This window comes from Mchenga conophoros, linkage group LG19, assembly GCF_057382185.1.
Source record: "Mchenga conophoros isolate Kocher_MC1m ecotype Shallow Benthic linkage group LG19, M_conophoros_male_GT1.1, whole genome shotgun sequence".
NCBI classification, from domain to species: Eukaryota; Metazoa; Chordata; class Actinopteri; order Cichliformes; family Cichlidae; genus Mchenga; species Mchenga conophoros.
The window spans coordinates 5,084,083-5,105,049 of NC_140544.1; the positions used below are offsets into that span (position 1 = coordinate 5,084,083).

The 20,967-nt window shown below is 41.5% G+C and overlaps 1 protein-coding gene across 6 annotated transcripts in view; it reads left to right on the forward strand.

Annotated features, from left to right (window-relative positions):
- Positions 1 to 14,236, forward strand: part of ppp2r5eb (protein phosphatase 2, regulatory subunit B', epsilon isoform b) — a 52,675-nt gene extending 38,439 nt beyond the window's left edge. For all 6 annotated transcript variants that reach the window (XM_085258252.1, XM_085258253.1, XM_085258251.1 and 3 more), the window contains 11 exons: positions 4,582 to 4,683; positions 5,883 to 5,975; positions 6,136 to 6,266; positions 7,905 to 7,964; positions 9,600 to 9,708; positions 10,085 to 10,138; positions 10,377 to 10,427; positions 10,529 to 10,648; positions 10,821 to 10,948; positions 11,800 to 11,901; positions 12,215 to 14,236. In XM_085258252.1, coding sequence (XP_085114378.1) covers positions 4,582 to 4,683; positions 5,883 to 5,975; positions 6,136 to 6,266; positions 7,905 to 7,964; positions 9,600 to 9,708; positions 10,085 to 10,138; positions 10,377 to 10,427; positions 10,529 to 10,648; positions 10,821 to 10,948; positions 11,800 to 11,901; positions 12,215 to 12,314 — 1,050 coding nt within the window. In that variant the 3' untranslated portion in view covers positions 12,315 to 14,236. The remainder of the gene's footprint in view (positions 1 to 4,581; positions 4,684 to 5,882; positions 5,976 to 6,135; positions 6,267 to 7,904; positions 7,965 to 9,599; positions 9,709 to 10,084; positions 10,139 to 10,376; positions 10,428 to 10,528; positions 10,649 to 10,820; positions 10,949 to 11,799; positions 11,902 to 12,214) is intronic.
- The last annotated feature ends 6,731 nt before the right edge of the window (positions 14,237 to 20,967 follow it).

Consider the following 20,967-nt stretch of genomic DNA (forward strand, 5'->3'; position numbering starts at 1 on the left):
CATTAAGCTGACCTTGAGCACCTTGTGGATGGAATCTAAATTTTAATGGACTGTTCGCCATTCATTCAAAACTTTACAATCTATCGTTTTTCACAGACTGCTACCAAAATTGTAACCTCTTTGGAGCAGGTACTAAAAACTGTAAATTTTATTACATTTAATGAGGTAAAAATGTCTGTTTTTGTCAGTGGGGTCTGGAGATGTTTCCTGTCTTAGCGTGTCATCCCCATATCTAAAGAATTTTACTGTCTTTTGACACACGTGAAACATTAAGGTAGCATGCACCTTGAAATTTCGAGTCATTGATGGGGCAGTGCTGTGTGGCCCTTGTAGGTAGTGTTGGTGTGTAAAGCCAATGGTGCTGAAAATGAGTACTGACAGACATGTTTGCATAGTGTGCCTCCTTTGGGTCAAAGCTTACTTCTTAAAGAAAAGCTTCTTTGTAATAATTAGATTTCACTTTTCCCAGTCGTCTTTTTGTGCAGTCATGTTTTGTCTCACGGCTGGAAAATGTCGGCCCCCTGCAGCCCTCAGCACTGATGGTGTAAAGGTGTGAGTGGACATAGTGAAAATGTTCTGTTTAAATTTGTTACTTGTCATTATTCAGTGGGAGGAAACTGATTCAGCTTCAGTCTGATTCTTTAATTAGACTCACTAGAGCAGGCGGGTGGGTGTTGCTGTGTTCTTTTCTCAGGGAAGGAGTAGTTGTAGTTGTTTTTCGTTTTCTCTCTTGTAGGTCAGTCAAATTTATGAGCTATGTTAGTTCACTTTTAGTTCTGTTCTTTGATTTGGCAGCAGCCACAGACCCTATCCAGCCCCACGGGACGTCCATTTTTTGGGTTTAGTATGTAAAGTCTACTACTAAAGAATAAATAACTAATCCTGTGTGGTTGAAATGTTGCTTCCCTCTTTTCCTAGCTCAGCAGGGGCATAGCAGTGATTTTTGAGTGCTCTGTGTACAGACACATAGGAGATGAGCAGATACACAGGAGGAAAATAAGAGCAGAACAGGAGCTGGTGTGCATGTTGGCAGCTACGTACACTCAACAAAAATATAAACGCAACACCTTTGTTACTGCTCCCATTCCCCATGGGATGGACGTAGAGACCTAAAATTCATTCCAGATACACAATATAACCATCCCTCCCAAACAGTGGTCACAAATCAGTCCAAATGTGTGGTAGTGGGCACATCTGCTATATTGAGATAATCCATCCCACCTCACAGGTGTGCCACATCAGGATGCTGATCTGACATCATGAGTAGTGCACAGGTGTACCTCAGACTGCCCACAACAAAAGGCCACCCTGGAATGTGCAGTTTTTTGCGCTATTGGGGGTCTGGGGACCCAGAACCGGTCAGTATCTGGTGTGACCACCATTTGCCTCATGCAGTGCAACACCTCGTCGCATGGAGTCTATCAGATTGTCAATTGTGGCCTGTGGAATGTTGGTCCACTCCACTTCAATGGCTGTGCGAGGTTGTTGGATATTCGTGGGAACTGGTACACGCTGTCGTATACGCCGGTCAAGCACATCCCGAACATGCTCAATGGGTGACATGTCCGGTGAGTATGCTGGCCATGCAAGAACTGGGACATTCTCAGCTGCCATCTGCCCTGAACAATGTGAACCATGATTCATCAGTGAAGCGCACACCTCTCCAACGTGCCAGACGCCATCGAATGTGAGCATTTGCCCACACAAGTCTGTTACGGCGACGAGCTGGAGTCAGGTCAAGACCCCGATGAGGGCGACGGGCATGCAGTTGAGCGTCCCTGAGACGGTTTCTGACAGTTTGTGCAGAAATTGTTTGGTTGTGCAAACCAATTGTTCCAGCAGCTGTCTGGGTGGCTGGTCTCAGACGATCTTGGAGGTGAACCTGCTGGATGTGGAGGTCCTGGGCTGGTGTGGTTACACGAGGTCTGCGGTTGTGAGGCCGGTTGGATGTGCTGCCATATTCTCTGAAACGCCTGTGGAGACAGCTTATGGTTGAGAAATGAACATTCAATGCACGGGCGACAGATCTGGTTGACATTCCTGCTGTCAGCATGCCAGTTGCACGCTCCCTCATTGCTTGTGGCATCTGTGGCATTTTGCTGTGAGACAAAACTGCACATTCCAGGGTGGCCTTTTGTTGTGGGCAGTCTGAGGTACACCTGTGCACTACTCATGATGTCAGATCAGCATCCTGATGTGGCACACCTGTGAGGTGGGATGGATTATCTCAATATAGCAGATGTGCCCACTACCACACATTTGGACTGATTTGTGACCACTGTTTGGGAGGGATGGTTATATTGTGTATCTGGAATGAATTTTAGGTCTCTACGTCCATCCCATGGGGAATGGGAGCAGTAACAAAGGTGTTGCGTTTATATTTTTGTTGAGTGTATGTTCAGCTAATGAACACAGACCCCACAATGAACAGAGGCCCTGAAGTACTCAAAGCTAATTTTTTTTTTTAACCTAGTGCACCAAGTTGTTATTATGTTTAATTACTTGGAGCCTTCCACAGAGTATATCTTCAGGCCGTTGAGGACAGTCATAACTGAAGGTCTGCTGCAGTACATACAGGTACTGTAAAAGAAGCAGTCCTGTGCTGAGACAGAAAACATACTGGTCTAATGGACATTTAGAAAAACTGACACAGCACAATATTATTTTCAGAGGTTTCTGCCTGATGACAACTCTTTGATAAGAGTTAACAAAGTCGGTCTCATTAAGAAGAGACATACATGTGGACTAGAGCAGGGCGATATGGCCAAAAATATTTATCACGATATATATTTGAAAATTTGCGATAACGATATAACCGACGATATAATTGATGCGAGACAAAATACAACTCCACAACATTACTAGCGCAAAAAGACAACCTTCCATTTATATTCACTTAAACAAGAAGCTGGTTTTATGTACATTAAAGCTTTATAAAAATGTAACAGTGCAAATGCAAATTCCTTGCTGAAAGTTTAACCAAAAGGCATTTCCAGTAGAAATGGGCTGACATGTCCTGAGCATAACCATGTATAATATCCACTGAAGTTAAAAAGAGGTGCTTTGCAACATTAAACTGCAGTGTGCAGTACGTATTTTTCGGACCATAAGGTGCACGGGATTATAAGGCACATTAAGCGAAACAAAGCAGTCAGATAAATCAAACTTTATTAAACTCATTCTTCTTGCTTCCTCCACTTCTGTACCATTGATTCATTAATGTTGAATTCTCTGGCAGCTGCTCTATTCCCATGTTGTTGCAGTATATTAATGACTAACCTCGTATTGTGGATGGATTATCTCAGTTGTTTGGTCCGTTTACAGCATCCTGCTGTACGTTTGATTTTTTTCAGTAATCTCTCAGTCAGAACATGCAATATCATGTTTAGGTAACTAGCGAAACTAGCGAGCTAACTTCCGCTAGCTTCCTGCTAACTTCTAACTCCGTTAAATGTAATAAATTTTGTTTTCATGGATGCCTGGAAGTTAAACTTCATAGTTACACCTGGTAAAGCAGCAATGCTGATCGTTTTATTAAAGATGAAAGAATTTAGACAGTTTTTAACTCTCAGTGATGCTGCAGTGTTCGTTTGACCAGAAGGATACGGAGTTTAGGACCCAGATTACTCCCAGATTTAAGAGCATCTTAGTCCGACAATAACGACGGCCGCTTGCATGTTCTGCAAAAAAATGTGCTTTGTCGTGTATCTGACGGACAAACACCAAACCAGTTCCACATCACTGAAGTTGCACCATTTGTACAAACCAATTCTGGTTCATCTGTTTCACTCAACAATCGGCCATGTGCGTATGAAAACAAAGGCACTGCGCATGCGCGTTTTACTCCCATTCTATCGCGATATTTCATTTTCCTATCGTTGCCTAACATTATACCGGTATTACCGTGAACGGTATAATATGGCCCAGCCCTAATGTGGACAGCATTGTAATTCATTGTATTATTCTTAGTGAATCTAATGTATCACCTGCCACACACATCTGGACTGATGTGGTTTACACTAAACTCTGTTAGGTTTGCTTTGTATGTGGCTAGTATCTAGTATCTAGTAGACTATGAACACATAATTAAGTACTCTAAAGCTGAAGTGTAGACATATGTAGATGCTGCAGTGAGGATTGTGAGACTTCTGACTTCTTGCCAGATTTAAAGCATGCTGGTCTGGTTAAAGATGCAGTGTTTGAAGATTGTTCAATGGAGAAATGCATCAGAATAGTTGACAAGGAGGTCCATGGTTGTGTGTAATAATTCCCCAAAAAATGTTTTGTTAAATTTTAACCCTGTCAATCCACTCGAAGAAAGTGTTCGAAGAAAAACTGAAGTACTGAAGCAGAGGCTCAAATATTAAGGCATGAATTGAAATGTGGTTTTGGAAAGTTGTTTAAACTGACACCTAGTTTCAGTTAAAATGTTTACGTGTACATAAGATTTAGACTTTAGACAAGAGGGAACAGTTCCCTGCATTGAAGCATCCCTCATGTAAACAGCAGTTATCATCTATATGTTGGGTCAGAACCCCAATTTCCAGTCACTGGAATGAAGTTCCCGCTTTCTTGTTCCAGGTGTCTCACAACATATTCCGGACCCTTCCGCCCAGTGACAGTAACGAGTTTGACCCTGAAGAGGATGAGCCCACACTTGAGGCCTCCTGGCCACACTTACAGGTAAAGTGTGTGTGTGTGTGTGTGTGTGTGTGTGTGTGTGTGTGTGTAATGACAACCCTTTAGGGGTACTTTGGTGTAATTTCTTTACTAACGTCTGCTAAGTTTGTCTATATACCCACATTTCTGTGCAGTTATCAGTGAGTTGCCAGGTAAAGCTCCTTAGAACAGGCTGAAGCAAGAGCAGTGGTGGGTAGAGTTCAGGAGGAAGTTAAGAGCAAAGTAGTACTGGAGAGTTATGGGAAAGATGGCCAACCAAAGGAGGCAGTCATTATGATACAGGTGTTTGATCTAGTTGGAGGAAGGGTGTCAAGGAGTCTTGAGATGTAAGGAGAAAATTTAGGAATCTAAAAGGAGGGAATATAGGGATGAGCAAACAATGCAGTGTTTAATAAGAAATGTGGCAACACGAGGAGGCGCTAAGCTGGGAAGGTTGTACCACAAGTTAAGGTGATGGAGAAGTGAAGAGAGTGTGCTGAAAAGCTGGAAGTAGAGAAGGTTGGACTATCCTGAGATAGGAAATCATAAAATGGAAGGAACTGGCTAGGATCAGGTGAGGATGGCAATAAGGCAGCAGGCCTGCAGAAAGTCTTTGTGGACCGTAGCTTTGCAGATAATGATGTGATTTGAAGTGAAAGTTGGCAGCAGGTAGAGGGGTGGAGGTGTGCCCTGGAAAGTCCACGTGTGGAGAAGGGTGTATGTGGCTGCCTACAAGAGCAAGACCAAATTGTACTGTTGTGTTTGAATACATAATACATGAAAGAGCTGTAGCACGCTAATTAGTGAGCTTTAGAGGTGTTTGCAGGCCTGTTGCTGAATCTCAAACAGAAGCAGGCTAGCAGTGCCCCCATGCTTCTAGTCTTATGATGGTTGTGAGAGTGGTTATTTCATTCTTATATGGAAAAATGGATGATGATATTTCCCAGAATATACATTTAAACTCCATTTAACTTAAATGGACTTTTTTTTCTCTACCTTGCTCATCCCAGATTACTCTGCTTTTTGTGACTTTTGAGCCGTTTCTCCCTTTAATCCAGTTCTGTTTGAGTATTTATGGGCTTAATTCAATGCACTAATATCTGAGAAGAAGCGATGAGCCTTTGGACTTTTCTATTCTTTTCCACCTGTTATCATGTGAAACAAAGTTTTGTTTGCGTTGGAGGTTAACATGAATTCTTTATCAACCGTGTTTCTTTCTCCAGTTGGTATACGAGTTCTTCATTCGGTTCTTGGAGAGTCAGGAATTCCAGCCCAGCATTGCCAAAAAGTACATAGACCAGAAGTTTGTCCTACAGGTGAGTTGTTGAGTCACCTTCAGAATTCTGCTTTTCTACTTCATCATCTTCTTTACTGTCAGTTTAGCGTTTTCGTATCTTTCTTTGCTTTTAAGGCACGTTGCTTTTTTCTGCCTTACTCCCTAAAATTGACTTTTCTCCCCCCTCACCTTGTGTCCAGCTCTTGGAGTTGTTTGACAGCGAGGACCCTCGGGAGAGAGACTATCTGAAGACAGTCTTGCATAGAATCTACGGCAAATTCCTGGGGCTGAGGGCTTTTATACGAAAACAGATCAATAATATTTTTCTACGGTGAGTAAACATGAATTCTTCAGATGCCTGGGCTGGAAAAAGCTTGTGTTTGTATGTGAGTGGAATTTTTTTTCACGATAAGAAGGAAGCCACGGTAGAAAGTTGCCAGTCAACAGAGTGGAGCTAAAAATTCGAATAGACAAGGCTCACAAATAAAAGCAAAGAGCTGAATTCTTGATGTCTGCTGTGAGGGGATCAGAGCAGACATCTCTGATCCCCTGATCTACTGAATATTCTCTTATTCAGTAGAGAATATTTGCTGGCAGAGCTTTGCTCCACTTCTCACCTTATAGGGAAAGGTCACTGAAAATCAATACAGACTTGTTCTGAGCGATCTCCTTCATCTTATGATGTGTACCCTGTTCTCCTGGATGACGGTGCTGTTCAAGTGAAAATGATGTGAGCTGTAAGCTATGGTCTTGTCAGCTGAACACCTGTGGGAAATATGGACCAATGTCCTACGCCCTTTGCACACATGCACAGCAGCCCCGAGTTTTCGTAGACATCATCCAACAAATGCCAGAAAGCACAAATGTTGTTAAGCAGGCTGAGTCCTGCACCCTGCACCAAACTTCTGATTGGATCGTATGCAAGAATAGAGCAGCTAATTGTTCAGTGAAGTCATATGAGTGGGTCACATTTCCTCCATAAACCAAACATTTCTATTAGTGGAAACGCAGCTAAAGTGGACTGTCTCCTGCTGTGTGATGCATGTGAAAAATGACAACTCTGATTAGCGTCCCAACCTGATTTCTCCTGTTGGTGACATCACGTGGAAGTTTATGTCCTCTTCATCATCATCTCCTTCCCCTTTTTCGTCTTATAATAATTCTTGACCTTCTTCCTTGTTTTTCACCTCATTCTTCACTTTCATCACCTTTTTTCATCTTGTTTTTCTTCCTCCTCACCTCACCTTCCCTTCACCTTCCCTTTGATGTTCCTCTTCACTTTATTCTTCTACACCTTCTTTTTCACTCTTTTTCTGTTATTTCTCACAATCATCCAAACTCCAAATTACAAAATATGTTTCAGAAGAACGAAGTTTATCCCTGCCATCTATAGAGTCAGTACCCAGGCACAATGACACTGTTGAAAGCCGATGACGGTTTTTCCTTTAATATAATTACATTTGTGTCAGTGTTCCTCAGAAGTTTGTAAAGGCCACAATAAAGAGAATATGGGACTCAAACGTGGAGAAACCCACCCCAGAATAAGTGATCATGGCACTGTGTGTCTGCTGAATGTGTAAATGAATAAAGTATGCGCTTACCCAAAAGAGCCAGTTATTGCAAACAAGCTTACACTGAGAGTTTACGGAGACTCTTCTGCTTCTGTTCTGATTATTTGTACAGCCAAAGGATGAGAAGGATGTTAGAAATATCTGTGGCTGTTGGTTCAAACCTGGATCTCCTCTTTGTGTGTGTGTGTGTGTGTGTGTGTGTGTGTGTGTGTGTGTGTGTGTGTGTGTGTGTGTGTGTGTGTGTGTGTGTGTGTGTGTGTGTGTGTGTGCATTATTTGTGTTAATTTACAAATTACCTGTTTTTTGCCATTCTTTGAGAGTTTTAGTGCTTGTGTCTTTTCATCGTGTGCCTTCTCTCATCTCCTCCTCGGTCTGCCTCCCTCGCTGTCTGTCTGCAGTTTTGTTTATGAGACGGAGCACTTCAACGGGGTGGCTGAGTTGCTGGAGATCCTGGGGAGGTATGTGGGGGGCCTCTGAGCCTCAGACACACATTTACATTCTGCTCTGTTATTGCTGATGCTTTTAGCCTGAGTGACTGAGACCTGAGAGCGACAGCAGAACTCAACTCAACTCTGCTATCTTGCTGTGGTTTTGTAGATGTAACAATGAGGATTTTTTTTTAACATCTTTAATTTAATCAGGCAAGCTGGAGTTAGTTTTTTTTTAAGATACCCAAGGAGGCTAAAGACATGGAACTAAAACGCTGAATGATTAGGTTCCATAAAAACAGGATTTTAACAGAGCAGAGTGAATTCCAGCAGCACGGTTTGACTTGGAGATGAGAAGTAAATTAATCCTCCTTTCAGCTTAACAGTCTTTTTAAGCAGTGAAGCAAGATAGAAAGTACATTGACTTTGTGATTCGAGTTGTTTGAGGTCAGACAGAGAAAAGGGCATTTTTCTGTAATACTTTATTTGTTAATAAAAATATTTTAATATCCAGAAACGTATCCAGATAACCTCCTTGGAACGTCTTCAGTGCTCTGGAACCTGCAGTGTTTTACACAGACATTACTTAACATTTGGGTGCCCACTCTGACCATTTTAAAAACATTTTGTAATCAGACTTTGAACTTAAATAAGAGGAAAGTTGGGAGAGGCAATCTCTAGCGTCAGCTCTTTTGAGTTTGCTTTTGTACCATTTTTCCACATCGTTCAGCCGCTTCTTCGGAGAAGATCTCATCCTGTGGTCACACTGATTGGACTGCAGCTAGCAACAGCAGTCTCTGTTCTCCTCTGGAGCTCCACTGTGAGCTGAGGGCCATTCTAACTAGAAACTGCAAAAAGTTGGAGAACTGGCTCATGTGACCTTTTGCCAAGGTCGTCGAGGTTGCATAACAACAAGGACTTCAGGGGTGCATTCACCACCTGCAGTCTGAGACAGTAGCTTTGGACTGCAATGAGACTCATTCAAAATAGAGCCAATTGAAATAATTGCAAAGAACGTAAAAAATAAAAGTATTATTTAGTAGCTCAGTTAGGAATGCATGCTTGTGTGTTTGTGCCACAAACAGAGGGTTAACCCGCGGAAAACACTGATATGTATATGACGTTAAGGTCGGCAGATAACAAATTACACGATGTGTTTCATGGAACATGATCCGCAGTCCGACCTCTGACAGTCATACATTTTTGTTGTTGACTATCAAAGCTTCAACTGATTGTCAGGGAGAGCCTGGACGAGCGTGACAAACCAATCAACCAACATTAGATGAAGTCAAACCAACTCCAGAAGAAACACTCCAACTATGGGAATGAGACGGGCTTCTCCTTGGAGAGCTTGCTGGCACATACATTCAATAACATCTCTGACATTTGTCTGGCACACAGCATAGACACGGAGCACTGTCGCTTAAACAAACACGAATCTGATACAACACAATGTAAAACAAACAGGATTGTTGCGATTTTTGTGAGGATCATCAGGTCTGTGTTTCTTCCCCAGGCCACATCACCCGTATAAACAGTGTTCTTTTGGTCTGCAGCTCATTGATCTTCCACTTGCTTTCATAGGGTCACAATAAAGTTCTTTTATGTGTTCTTGTTTAATTTATATTCACATTTTCCTCTTTGTCTCCTCCTTCTCTCTTCCAGTATAATCAATGGTTTTGCTCTGCCACTGAAAGCAGAGCATAAACAGTTTCTGGTCAAAGTGTTGATTCCCCTCCACACTGTCAGGAGTCTGTCCCTCTTCCATGCACAGGTAACAATAGTGTGTATAGAGTATGTGGGTAAAAGCTAATATCTGCCACCTTTAGATTTGGTGGAATCCCAGGCGTAGTTTATCCACAAACAGAACTTGGAACCTCGAAAAGTATCCTGTTTGCTTTTTAAGGTGTGCTTTCGTGCTATAGCTTATGTGTATGTTTGTGTGTTTTTATACACGGAAGGAATCTAAATGTGTAATAATATTATAGTTGACAGCAGCCGTGAAAATCAGCAGAAACACAGTGGTTTAAAAAGTAAAATCATTTGAAAGCTCTTTCACTGCTGTGTTTGTACGTCTGAGCTGCTCTTGTAAGCCTTGCTCGAGGCTTAATGTGATGTTAGTTTTAACCTCCGGATTCCTCTCCTCACAGTTGGCGTATTGCATTGTACAATTCCTAGAGAAAGACCCAACATTAACAGAACCAGTAAGTATCTATGCACAACTCCTCCTATCAGTCATCTTTGTGTGACATTCATTTTTTATTCCCCCTCCCAGTTTGTCATGAAAGTGTTTCACATCAACGACAGAGTCAGAAATGTAAAGAATGACATTACTGTTATTATTATTTCAACTCAAATACTTGTATTTAAGAAAAAAAAAAGGGGGTGGGGGGGGGGGGGGGGAAAGGAGCCAACTGTATGAACTGTGGCATCTTCTCTCAGGTCATCAGAGGCTTACTGAAGTTCTGGCCAAAAACCTGCAGTCAAAAAGAGGTGAGGCTCATTTGTTGCTAAATGCAAAAAACCCCCAAAACAACAACAATAACAATCATCTTGTGTGTTGTTGATATTGTCCCTCTTCCACGGCACTGCAGGTGATGTTTCTAGGGGAGCTGGAGGAGATTCTGGACGTCATCGAACCCACACAGTTCGTCAAGATCCAGGAGCCGCTTTTCAAACAGATCTCCAGATGTGTCTCCAGCCCACATTTCCAGGTCAGCGATGACTCATTGTGACAATGCCTACGTTTCCTGTGGGGTGGGGGTGGCCTAATTTGTATCATGGGGGACATTTGTGCTTAAACAGTTATTGGTTATTAAAGAGTGACGAGTGGTTATTGGTGGCATGAAGACATGGCTCAGTTAGTGTGCGTCCGTCTCGTCCCAGGTTGCAGAGCGAGCTCTTTACTACTGGAACAACGAGTACATCATGAGTTTGATTGAGGAGAACTCCAGCGTCATCCTGCCCATCATGTTTGCCAGCCTCTACAGGATCTCCAAAGAGCACTGGAACCCGTGAGTAGCATGACTTCTGTGTAATAGATGAGGCTTAATGTTTTCACTTTCTACTGATGTTCATTAGGAAATGTATACTTCAAGACCTGAGTAGAGTCACACATACAACCCTCTGTACCCCAGCAGAATTGCATTACAATGGTCCACATTCTTGAGAAAAATCTGAATTCCAAACAGCTAAATATAGCTTAAAAAACTGATATCAATTGGGAATTAGTGTTAATTTGAAGATCACAAGTAGATTGTTGAAACTGCATATGATCATTTAAGTTACTAGTCACCTCAGGATTCCTCTCCTAAGGCAAAGTCAGGGCTCTAACACAGGAAAACATGCATGCACGTTCATTTATTCCTGATTTTCAGCAAATTAGACTTTAGCTGGCCAGTGGTGAAAATATAAATTACTGAAAAATACTTCATTATCGTGTACCTGTTTTTTGGTTGTTTTATTCCGAATTTATTGCCAAGTGTTGATATTATTCAGATACGTTTGTAGACACAACCAGTCATCGAAACATGCCAGCTGGCTGTGCCTGTTGTGGGGTGCATGGGGCACATATGGATCTTAAAGAGGGTTATACTCCAGTGCTAATAGGAACAGCATGTTCCTGTTTTTAAGAATAAATGTGGAATGTTTGGAAAAATCTACAAATGGGCTTGATTTTGATCTCAAATGGAAAAAAATGTTTGTTAGTTTGCGAATCAGTTGGGCACACATCGCTGGATGTCTCCATAATTTATCCAAAAATGAAGGCTGGAAGCTCTGTGTCTGCCACCACAGAAGTCTGAAGGAGCAATAAAAATGTGCCGCTGTAAGTTGTCTTACTCTGTCTGTGCTTTTCCCCTCTCAGGGCAATCGTGGCGCTGGTATACAACGTACTGAAGGCCTTCATGGAGATGAACAGTACCTTATTTGATGAACTCACAGCCACTTACAAGTCGGACCGCCAGCGGTAAGAAGCTGCTCACATCAGCAGCAGCAGCAGGGGTGATGGGGACTCATGAATAATGTGATAGTTTGTGATGCCTCCAGGGAGCTGCTTAACACATTACAGGAACACACACAGTGCTACTATCACCCCACTGTGTCAGTCTCAGGATCAATATTAGATGTTGGTTAAAGAAAAGCCACACTGATAAATACTTTGAGTTAGAGCACCAGACTTCCGTTTAGAGTGACTGATTCAATAAAAACATTTCTTTATTTTTTTCACTTGGAGCTAATGCTTTTTTTGTGCTTAATGCTTATGTGTTTTTGTGTTCCAGTGAGAAGAAGAAGGAGAAGGAACGGGAGGAGCTGTGGAAGAAGCTGGAGGACCTGGAGCTGAAGCGGGGCCTTAGGAGCGACGGAATCATCCCAACTTAACAAAGACAGCGCCGCGCTCCCCTCTGTCCCTCCCCTGTCCTACTGCTCCTCTCCTCCTCCTCTCCCCATCCGACTCCCCGCTCCTCCTCTGCCCTGATCCCGACTCTCCTGCCCTCGACATTAGCCATGTCTGCCCAGAGCTCCTGATACAGGCTGTCGTCTCTGGATCGACACAGAGCGCTCGCTGGTTTCTTAATTTTCTTTCTTTCTTTTTTTTCTTATGCTTTTTTTTTTCCTCCTGTGTTTGTGCGACTTACTTTACAGTAGATTCATTACGTCTGTTTTCATTATTTCAACAGCACTGTAAATAATTGTTTTTTTTTCTTTTTTTCTCCCTTAAACTGATATTATTGCAAATGGAAAAACAAAACAGTAATAATAATAATAAAAAAGGAAGAAAAAAATAGAAAATGAGAAAATCACTTGTGTGGGAGGGGAATTTAAACAAGAAAAAAAACTTTTTGGACTGTAGGACATGGAATGAACCCTTGGAAAATATTAAAAAAAAACACAAAAAAGAGAGGTTAGATTGATTTTAACTCTTCACCCCAGTCTTCTTCAGTGTAGTCCCATATGTCATTTTTATTTTCTTGGTTCTCCTCTTTGCTTTTCCTCTTGTTGCCTCCATCTTTCTGTTCCCTCTCGGTCTTACCAGGCCCCAAGTGAACCAATCACAGTCGCCCCATTCCATCCAAAGAACACCCCTAATCTCCCTGGCCTCACCAACCTGTCTCCGAATTCTGCTTCCTGTTTAAAACAGGCAATGAATCGAACAAACAAACACACATTAATCTGACAACAGGGCCTTTCACAGTGCACACAAACACACCACTGACTCTTTAAATGTGTTTACATGTGTGTCCATGCAAATCAGGAGAGTACATAACTACATAAATCCTGACTAAAACTGTCAAACTTGGGATTTGAAATGCTGAAAATTGAGCAGTAAGTGTAGGGTTCTTTTTTCCCCCCTTTACTTTGGCGCCCTCTGGTGGTAGTGCCAATACAGATGATGTTAAAAACAACAACAACAACAAAAAGGCTCAAAACAAACTTTAAACGTGTGCAGTCATAAATGTTCCACACAGCAATAACTGAAATGGTGATGGGGGCTTTGTGCAAACTTTCTCCTGGTGCTTTTGTTTCACCTGTCCCGTGAGACGAGTGTCTCTTTTGAGTCTTTTATAGTTATTCAGCATCTCATTTTATTAACTTCCCTGGCAATGTGGCTGGTTGCCCGATGTTATAACAGAAAGAGATTAACACATACAAACCAGAAACAATTTGAATCCAGAACCATCTGCATGTAAACACACTCCTATTCATTTCCCCCTCTCCAAAAAAAAAAGGCTACCTTCCATTAGCTGATTACGTTCCTTCTCTGTTTTTGACCCCGTCCCTCCTGCCATACCAGGTATCGCTGGTATCAGTCTGGCACTGGTACTGTCTGGCCATAACGGGGGACTCACAGCTAACGACAGACACACAACACACACACATGATAACGGGTCCTCAAAGGAGCGCCAAAAAAGAAAAGTACTCCTCGTGTGAAAAGACGAGCGCCTCGCATCACCTCCCGCCCCTCTCGCCTCGTCCCTCTAAGCCCACTGGGGGGGCGCCGCGTTGACTTCACAGTATTACAGCAACAGTGACAAAAAAAGACAACCCTGTAAATTGTTATTGAATGCAGTACACTGATAATCTTGTATCTTGTAGTAATTTAGCCTATGTTTTTTGCTTAGGAAACTGTGGAGAGGAGTATCCAGTATATAAAGAGGTATTATGGAACAACTTCCTGGTATTTATGATAGTGTTTCCCCTTCTTTTAGTCTGTTTCTTTTTTCTTTCTGTCTCACTCCTCCCGCTTCTCTTGGTTTTTATCTCATTTTGAATATTTTGATGAAGTTTCTTTTGACCATTTGAACATATATATATATATATATATATATATATATATATATATATATATATATATATATATATATATATATATATATATATATATATAATTTTTCTCTTTGTTTTTTTTTGTTGTTTTTTTTTTAGTTGGGGAGGGGAGGGTGGGAGGGAAGGAAAGCAGGGAGGGGTGAGGGCAGGTAGGCAGGAGAGGGTCAGAGGGGGGAGGGAAGCGAGTGTAGAGGGAAGGCACTGAGCAGACCACTTTTGCCCTGTTGGGAGTCTTTGACAGTGAACCTCACCCCCTCCTCCCTTGCAGAATTAATGTGTGCTTTAGAATGGCCCAGATGTAATATGATTTAAAAGCTGAAAAAAAAAAAAGATAAAAAAGGGTTGGAGAAATACAAATGTTTAATTATTTTAAAAAATAAAGAGATATTAAATTAAACCTGTTTTGTGATAAAGCCCAGATGCTGAATTGCTTTATTTCACTGGGTTCACAGGGTGTGTGTGTGTGTGAATGTGTGTGAGTGAGAACTGAGATCCAATTTTACTTTTTGTATGTAGACACTTTGCAGCCTGTTGCAAAACTATATCATGTGTTCACATTTCTTTAGCTGGATTAAAACAAAACAAAAGTCCCATAAAATAGTATTTTTGCACTAACACAATAATTCTAAAGAGCTTTTTGCTGAAATGATCTACAGCAGATGAGCGGTACCTGAAAGTCATGTACTTAAGAAACAGCAAAACATCCAAAAGACCGGACACGGGACCTGAGAGATTCTTCTGGCCCTGCAGTTGATCATCTACCGAATCCTCAGCGGAATTGAAGGGTGACTGTCGCAGGGAGAAAGAGCTGAGGTATGCCAAATGACAGAAGGAACTGCAATGAAAATCAGTGGCAACATTATTATGTTGTGATGAGATCAAATTTGACATTTTTAAGTCAAGTCATCACAGTACGGGGGAGAGATGTACAGTAGTGAATGTCTACAACCTGTGGAGGCTCTATCGTGGTTTATGTCTACGTTTCAGTCAGTGGTATTGGAGATCTTACCAAACCTGATGAAATTATGAACATAAAGTGATGCAGTACCATCAGGAAAGTTTCTAATGGGCTTCAATTTTTAGCATGACAATGATCCCAAACACACCTAATGCAATAAATCATACCTGGATAGAAAGAAAAGCCACATAGATACACAATGAACACTCAAGGTGGGTCTCCCCACAGCTCGGACATCATCTTTAAAGCAGTGTGGGATCATCCTGACAGAGAACAGAACAAAAGGCAGCCAACATCCAAAAAAGATGTTTGAATGCCCTTCAAGAAGATTGAACTATTTCTGAAGGGTACTTTAAAAGAAATTGAAAGAATATTTACCTAAGAGAGTTCAGGCATTTGAAACATTAAACAAATCTGAAAGAGAAAGTTTTAGTAGACATTCACAGCATCTAAGAGGTTGCGCTTTAAAACACTTTAACCAAACTGGATCATTTGTATCCAAACCAAGATCAGGAAGACTTAAAGGAAGCATGTTTACCGGATGAACACATGCAGAAATAGTAAGACTCCATTTTTTACAGGTTGAGTTTGCCTACGAGAAAGAAGTATCTGTAAACCAAGACAGGAACCAACTCCAAACTATTGAGGTGGTGAGACTGGACGGCTGATGGGAGTTGGAACACCTCCAGTAACCAATCAGCACTATGTTCATCAGAGACCTGCTCCAGCCCTCTGCGTTCAAGCTGTGAGCAGAAAGCCAAAGAGCCCCAACACACCTCAAAGCTTTGAAGAGCTGTTTGAAGACCAAGGTGACTGTCATGGATTTTCTGAGCAGTCAAATGATCAAGACCAATGAGAGCACTAAAACAAGAAGAAACACCCCTGACACAGGAAGATCCTTGTCAGAGGTGAAACTTGCTGGTACCTTTCTATGGAGAGTTTACATGTTCTCCTTTTGCCTACATGGGTTTTCTCTGGATGTGCTGGTTTTCCCCCACAACCCAAAAACATGCCCAGAGAGCTCCTCTGAACTGAACTGTGGTGTGTTGCAGTACTTGAGGTGGTCAACAGAGGCCAGCAGAGACCTACAGTTTACAGGTTTAAACTCGATCTGGTGAGTCGGTCACAGTTAAAGCGACACTTTAAAAACCAAAGTTCATTCACACAAGCTGTTTGTTTATGTTTTATACAGGGAAATAAAACCTTTAAAAGAATAGACACTAAAAAACATCCACACCCCACAGAAAGGCCCGAGCCTATCAAGAGGTTCAAACCCAGAATTTTTCTTCCTGAGAAGTAATAATCCTTACCACTGTGCTACCGTGCCGCCTCATGTAGCACAGAATCTGAGCTCCTGTGTCTGTGCTTGATTCAGTGCTGGTCACACCCAGGAGACTGGGCACGCTGTGGACTGCCGTTAGGATCTAATTAGGATCATCAGTCAAACACTAAACCCTGGTGGCTCACATGAGGCTTCTTGCCTGGAATTTTCCCAAAGCCCCTGGACACATTTGGCTCTGAGCTCTTTACAGCAAAAAAAATAAAAGAATAAAGTAGTAACAACACTGCTGATAATTATATACACTCCTGTTTCTCCTCTCTGTACAGACTTTCTTTGATCCCAAAACAGTCACATAGGAGGGAAGAAGAAAAAGGAAGATCATTTGCATCTACGTATCTGCTGAATTCGTTCATCAGGCGAATATCTCCTATACTTTCCCATTTGAATGCATGGATTTCTGAGCCAGAGACAGCCAGGATCTGTGTATCTGAATGTTTCTCCAATCGTTTCCGTTTCATTTGCTGTAAAACCCAACTTCCTGCTTTCTTCTTTTACCAGCATTAAGCGGTGCCTTTATTTCTCCCGTGATATGAATTATGCAACAACAGTAACGATAAATGTTATCTTGCATGTGGCCTTCTCGGTGCATCACTGTACATTGTCAGAGTAGAAACTGGTAACCAAATAACAGCCAGACTGTGGGAGTGTCTATGCTGAGGTCACATGCCTATTACCAGCAATAAAGATGCATTTTTTTTTTCTGTTTTTGTCTTTTCTGTGCACCTTTTGTTATACTTAGTTTTAAGTCACATTGGCTATTAATAATATGTGTATTTGTGTAATTAAATTTAAATTCAGTAAATTAAAAGACCCTACAAAAACAGAGAAAACCCAACAATTAGACCACAATGTTTGAGGTATGGCTTCTAATGATACTGTCCAAGAGCAGCATGTATAAAGTAAACAGAATTGGTCCTAGCACAGAACCCTGTGGAACTCCATGATTAACCTTTGTGTGTGACGAGGACTCTCCTTTAACATGAACAAACTGTTCACGTTAGAGATGATTCAAACTACCGTTCAGTACCTGTAATTCCCACGGCATGCTCCAATCTCATGGGTTACAAGAAACGGCATTTGGATGCATTCTTACGTCAGTCCTGCACCTTTACTGCAACCTTTTATCCAGTTGTGTGAGACATATTAGATTGAAGCCATCAGAGACCGTCTCACTACATCAATGGTAGGAACAGAAAATCTCTTTGACTCTGACTTTTGTTTTTTTCTCCCTTTTTTCAAGCTGAGTCATGCCCTGTCTGTCTCTCTGTTAACATTTTTATTTTGGAGTTCACAAAGTTCCTGTTCTGCTGTTTCCAAGGGTTCCTCTCTAAAAACAGAAAACTCTTTCACTCTGCCCCTCTGTCTCTAATGCACCTCTCCTCCTCTTTCTCTGCTTCTGCCAAATCACTGCAGAGGAAGCATCCTCTCTACTTTTTCTCCAGCCCTCTCTCATTTCTTCATTTCATTTCGCCTTTATTGCTTCTTCCATCACATAGCTGGTTCTTCTCTCTTCATTTCTTTTCTCTCTTCTTTCATGCTGCAGTATTAATTTGTGGACCCCCCCCAATAATTCCTCCTATTGTTTCCTTATTACCATTTTGCTTATATCGTCACCTCTTATCTCCTTCTTTGCCCTCCTTACTCTACCTTGCCACTTGCCTCTTTGTTTCCTCTGCTTTTCTTTCTTCTGATCTCTTTTCCTCATTTCTTTCAATTTACCCTCATTTCATTTTCCTTTCCTCCTTTGTTGTTTCCTTTGACTTCTCTTTACTTGTCTGTTTCCTCTCATTTCACTCCCTTACTCTTCTTCTTCTTCTTCTTCTTCTTCTTCTTTTACCCTCCTGCTTTCATTGTGACTTGTTTCTTCATCTCTTCTGTTTCCTGTTTCCTTTATATTTCCTTATACTCCCTTGTTTCCTTATATCCTACCCCTTCCTTCTTGTTTCCTTGTGCTGATCTCCACCTTTTTGTGTCAAAGTCCTGTTCTTCTCTCCTGTGATTTTCCATCTTTTGCATTTTCCTCTTGCTTATTCCCCTCCTCTCCTTTCTTTTCCCTCTTCATCAGTTTTCTCTTCTTGCTGTTTTTTCATTCCCCTCCTTTTCCTCTGTGGTGTCTTGCCCCTTCTCTCTTTCTCTCTCTCTCTCTCCATGTGTGGGGGGGATTAAGGTGGAGGAGGAGGAGGAGAGAAAAGCCCCGACAGTTATGAATGTGTGTATATTAATATAAGCCTCATAATCCCATATTGCCTCGGGCTAATCTTTGCCTTTTTGTTTTTTTCGATGTAAAAACAAGAGAAGCAGCCAAGAGTTCAATCCACATTAGCGCACTGTGATGTGGAAATGCAATGCCCACCAGTGCACAGAGGATATGTGCTTTATGAGGAAGATTGTTGTCATGTTAATGAACTCTGAATAAGTCATGTTCTTATACTTGTTTGATAAGAACGTGAATGAGATGAAAGCTTTTAATCTTGTCTCTCATCAGTGAAGACAGCGGTATTAGAGGGTACGAAGCCTCCCACTTGCCTGTCATAAATAAGGCTACCGGTGTAGCAACGAGCCCACACGCACATAACACAGCCATGAAAACACAACCTGTTGCTGTGTATTTATTTGGATTTGGAACATTCACGGAGGATTGGACCATCACAAATCTGTCAGCCTCTCTCAGCTCATCCCCTCAAGAACAGCTGATTGTCTTTTTTGTATAATAATTTTTTTGTATAATAATAAATTATATTATATTTAAAGCCTTTCAAAGTTACATGGACTTGGAAGTACATAACAGTATGGAGAACTTTTTAATTCACCTCCAGTCACAGGAAGCAGAGATGATGTGATACTTCCAAACTTATTCAGAACGTGATCACTAGTCTTTCTCCATTTCACAACCACAAGCTACATTCATAAGTGTTAAAATATGACTTTACTGTTGTTAGAAGATTAGGATCAGATTATCAGATTATTATAGAGCTTTTTGACCAGCCACCTTTCCCACATGAGCCCTGAAAGGCACATCTTAAAGTTTTCTCCAATGAATCATCAGCGAACAGACAAGACTCTACAGTATCAGTGCTTGTTTCTGTTTCTTTACATCACAGGCAAACTGGGAAAGTTGTGCCACAGACAACATGAGGCTCGAAGATGATTACAAGAATGTAACGTTGCCCTTAGGCTGGGACACTTGGAGTTGGTCTGAAGATAATTTTGTTGCCATTTTTCTTTTTACAGAACATTAAATATATAAAAATGTTCTTAGTATGAGTCGTTGTAACTGAAAAGGTTTGCTGTTTTTCTTCCCCTTTTTCCAGAAGTGATTGATTTAAGATGTACTGACCCCCTTAAGTGCAAGATCCCAGAGATTTTCTAACAAGTTTCAAAGTGAATTACTGTAATTTTCCAAAGTGAGGAAATGCTGATTGGGCTTTAGTGGTTGTTACATGTGACGCTGGAAGAAGCAGAACTTTTACTTCAGTAATGATACAAAAGAAAAGGTCATCAAAGTACAACACTCTGTGTGTACACTAAAGTACAACAATTGAGGTTGGGGGTTCATGTAACTCTTAGCAGTGGTGATGTTATTCACTATTCTGTAGATTATGTGCCCTGAAATATCAGCATTTCATATAGAAACGCTTAAAACAACCCTTATGTTGGCTTATGAGACATACTGTGCATACATATGAGCAGAGATGAATCTGTTGTGCCACATTTCCTTTGGACATCAAAAGGCTTGAAGTAACACAACTCAGTGATGTTCATTGAGGTGCCTTCTGGATGCAAGCAGACCCTAAATGCATGATAATGGTGATCAAAAAGCATGGTTTCCATCAGTTTTCACCACAGTAATGCAATTTTCTCTTTCACAGCCATAGCCTTGATTTTACAAAACACAGTCCTCCCATTTGCTACTTCTGCGCACATGACAAGGTCATGATGATGTACCGTGATGTTTTATCCACGTAGCAGAAAGCACACTGATGGACAATACGGCTCCACGTTTTACAGCAATCAGCGGGCCTTGTTCCAGTTCTGCAAAAATCACCATCTTTCCTGGTCCTAAAGCTAATCTATCCCTGCCATGGAGTTTTGATACGTCATAGCCAGTGTCTTTTACTACATTACTGTCAGAGGGGCCATGTCCAACCACTGTCTGGCCATTTGGTATGTGCAGTCCTCTCCTGTGACACTTGATCCTTATTCTCACTATCAGCAGGGTAACAAACAGCCTAAGTGCAACATTTGCTTTCAGAAGCCAAAGGATGAAGGGCCATCTTGACTTCAGGGTCCTGCTCTCAGCTGTGCTTTCAGATGCACAACTCTCCTCTTGGTGCATATTTTATTCTAGGGATGCGTGCATGCTGTTTTACCTGTCTCTCAACAATCCTTCAAAGTGTCTGGCTTTG